The sequence below is a fragment of the Vombatus ursinus genome, unplaced genomic scaffold (genome assembly GCF_900497805.2).
Source record: "Vombatus ursinus unplaced genomic scaffold, bare-nosed wombat genome assembly UNPS02014816.1, whole genome shotgun sequence".
Classification (NCBI taxonomy): domain Eukaryota; kingdom Metazoa; phylum Chordata; class Mammalia; order Diprotodontia; family Vombatidae; genus Vombatus; species Vombatus ursinus.
In genome coordinates this window covers 13808468-13811481 of record NW_020954594.1, presented here as the reverse complement: position 1 = coordinate 13811481, position 3014 = coordinate 13808468, and the positions used below count along the sequence as shown (strand labels likewise).

Sequence of the window (3014 nt, the reverse complement as noted above, 5' to 3'; positions counted from 1 at the left end):
TCTCTCTCTCTCTCTCTCTCTCTCTCTCTCTCTCTCTCTCTCTCTCTCTCTCTCTCTCTTTCTCTCCTCTTTAAAAAAAATACTCAGTAAATTTGAAGAAAGTTCCAAGATTTGGCACTCTGCTCACTGGATCGGAGACTCCAAAGAGGTCGGGAGGGGTGGGGGTGGGGGGAGCGGTGAGAGAAGAGGAAGAAGAGGATGTGAGGGTGGGGTGGGGGTGGGGGGGTGGGAGAAGCAAAGAGGAGATGTAGTCCAGGAGAAGGGTCTAGGAACCCCCGGTTTCTTTGACACTCACTTTCCCTGGGACTTCCTTGAACTCTCTCTCCCCCTCCAGAAATATACAACAGGCGGATCTCTCCTCGGCCACACAGAAAAGCGATCGCCAGCAAACCCCGGGGCGGCTGCTGCTGCTGCTGCGGCTGCTGCTTATTTTTCCTCCTTCTCCCTCTCCCTCTCTAGTGGAGTCGAAAGGAAAAGTTTGATTCGGGGTTTTTCTTACCGTTTTTCCTTCTTGGATTGGCTTGTTTTCGCCTCTTACACCTGGGGCCATCCGCCATGATCTGCTGCTTCATTGATAAGAGTGGATCAGATGGCAGGCAGTTCGCATGGACTCGACTCCCTGATTCAGCAGCACGCAGACTCTATCTAACAACCAAACACAGCAACAATGTGGGCATTGGTATATCCCATTTAAATGCAGGGCGCCAAAGGGAGCCCGAATATCCACCCGAAAAGAACCCATCCACGCACCCGAAAAGACTCGCCAGGGTTGAAAACAAAACCAAACTTCTTCCCCTGGCCGAGTAGCTTTGTGTTTGTTAATGTTTTGTGTATTGCACCAGCAAAGGAGATCAGAGACAAGAATTACATCTTCAAAATGAGTCATAACTCATGACCGTATGAGGGAATGCACAGGGTTTTACAGTAGGCTGTTTGACTCAATGCTAGGCGGACCATTTCCTCCGAAAAGTACTTTAGCCCAACATTGTAACTTGTTTTCAGGCGATTTTTTTTTTCAAAGGAAAACACACACACACACACACACGCAGCACACTTAGGCAAATTGATAACAGTAATTACGTTAAGCCTGCCCCCCCCCCCCCGCCTTCCGCCACCCCCCACACACCATCACCCTTTTGGAGTTAAATAAGACGCTGTCCCCCAGGTGGGATTCCCCCTCCCTGCTTTCCTAACATAAGAATAATTATAAGCCTTTTGCTCCGTACGCTCCCCCCTCCTCAATTTGACAATATTTATTCAACGCCCCCCCCATACACATATTCCCTCTCTTCACTATTCCATATTGGTCCAGTTAAACAGCTACAGTATAATTTTTCAAGAAAGGAAACAGAAATCAAAACCACTACTGTAATACTTTCAAGCTTTCTAAATGGTTACATCCTTTCTGGCTTGTAAACTTTTGTGCCTAAAATATGTATAGAGACACTGCATTTTTGAGTAGAATCTGTCAGAACTTGGAGAGAGAGAACTCTTGGTTTGGAGGATACTAGGGATCCTGAAAAGAAGTCCATCTTGGAGAAGATGCTTTGACTTGAGGATTAGTTTAAACAGGGGGCTATAAAAGATGTAACAGATGCAAACTGTAAAACAAGGGCAATTAACCCTTCCTCTGCCGGACAAAATCTGTCCTAGCCTCAGCACCTATTGTCTACTTCTATACTAGAAGCTTTGCAGAAAACCTGGAAAGCAAGTATCATTTTCCACACGTTTGCCGAGAGGGGTGGAAGTATGGGGGGGGGGGGGGTTGGGGGTGGGGGTGTAGATGGTGAGGGGTGGGGTGGGAAATACGTATTTTAGAAAGCATTCTAACTTCAACATAGACTTTCAGTAAGACTTTTGCAATCAAGCTTTCTGCCTTTTTTAAAAAAATTGTTTTTGGTGTCATTTCTGAGCTCTCCTCCTGTTCTTTAATTGTAAAAAAATAAAATGAGTTAAAGAAACGCTCAGGTTAATGTTTGAGATCCTAAAGCTGGCCTGCCTTGCTTCCTGACAAGTCCACTCCATAGAAATACATGTTTAACAAGCTAAACGATTTTGTAGGAATGTGTATGAAGGAGAGATGAAAATTAAACTTTATCTTTGCCAGTTACTTGTAACTCTGAAGTTAGTAATCTTTACATTATCCTTATACAGGGAGCACATAAAATCCAAAAGTAGATGTATGTGTGTGTGTGTGGGGGGGGTATAAACAAATTCACAGAAGCTGGAGCTTAGCACTCATGAGGACTCTTCATCTGAGCTTTGCTCTCATATAGGATTCTTAATGTCAAACTACTGATAGGGGGGTCATTTAAACACAATTCTATTTTTTATGACTAGTTAGCATTTAAAAATTTGTTCCTAATTTAAAATCCTAAAGTCCTGACAGCAGTTTTCTTTGCAGCTGGAGTGACCCCCCCATCTCCCTTTGGTGAAGGACTCTAAGTTCCAGTCATTACTTTCACTTCTTTATTTATGATCACAGAAGCTGGGGTGTTACTTCACACACATCCACACAAAGAATGAAATAAAGAAATGAAACTCACTAGGCAGACAAAACAGCAAAGTTTTTGCTTAGAAAACATCCCTTTTCTATGGGAGAGGATGGGAAACTACATCTGGGAGAGAGGCTTTTCCTGAATTTGCTGTCTGAATTGACCACTGCTTTGCAATTATTAACAGGTACATGCAAAGTTTAAGATTCTTAGCGTAATTGATTTTGTTTAGATGCTACAAGATGACAGCAGATGTCCACCTACTGACTTTGTATATAGCTGAATCACTTTCAGTAAAACTTTTGCAAAAGATGGAAGCAATATGGAAGCAAAATGCACCTTGGTTACCTGGATGAACAGGTACTGGGGGAAAAAATTTGGGAGGGAAAAAGAAAAGTAAAAAAGGGGAGGGAGGAAGAGAGAAGAAGAAAGAGATCGAGGAAGAAGAGAGAGAAGAGAGAGGGGAGGGAGGGAGAGAGAGAGAGAGAGAGAGAGAGAGAGAGAGAGAGAGAGAGAGAG

At 43.7% G+C, this 3014-nt stretch overlaps 1 protein-coding gene and 1 long non-coding RNA gene across 6 annotated transcripts in view; one reads left to right on the top strand and one right to left on the bottom strand.

Annotated features, from left to right (window-relative positions):
- Positions 1-3014, bottom strand: part of ZEB2 (zinc finger E-box binding homeobox 2) — a 141462-nt gene that overhangs the window by 138086 nt on the left and 362 nt on the right. For 2 of the 4 annotated variants that reach the window (XM_027835702.1, XM_027835705.1), the window contains exon 2: positions 500-645. In XM_027835702.1, coding sequence (XP_027691503.1) covers positions 500-572 — 73 coding nt within the window. In that variant the 5' untranslated portion in view covers positions 573-645. Of the gene's footprint in view, positions 1-295; positions 454-499; positions 646-750; positions 969-3014 lie in introns of those variants that run through there. The other 2 variants (XM_027835703.1, XM_027835706.1) reach the window with 2 other exon arrangements.
- The window catches only part of LOC114023173, a 1272-nt gene continuing 777 nt past the window's right edge, over positions 2520-3014 (top strand). The window contains exon 1 of one of the 2 annotated variants that reach the window (XR_003566756.1): positions 2520-2855. This is a non-coding gene — a long non-coding RNA (uncharacterized LOC114023173). The remainder of the gene's footprint in view (positions 2856-3014) is intronic. The other variant, XR_003566755.1, reaches the window with a different exon arrangement.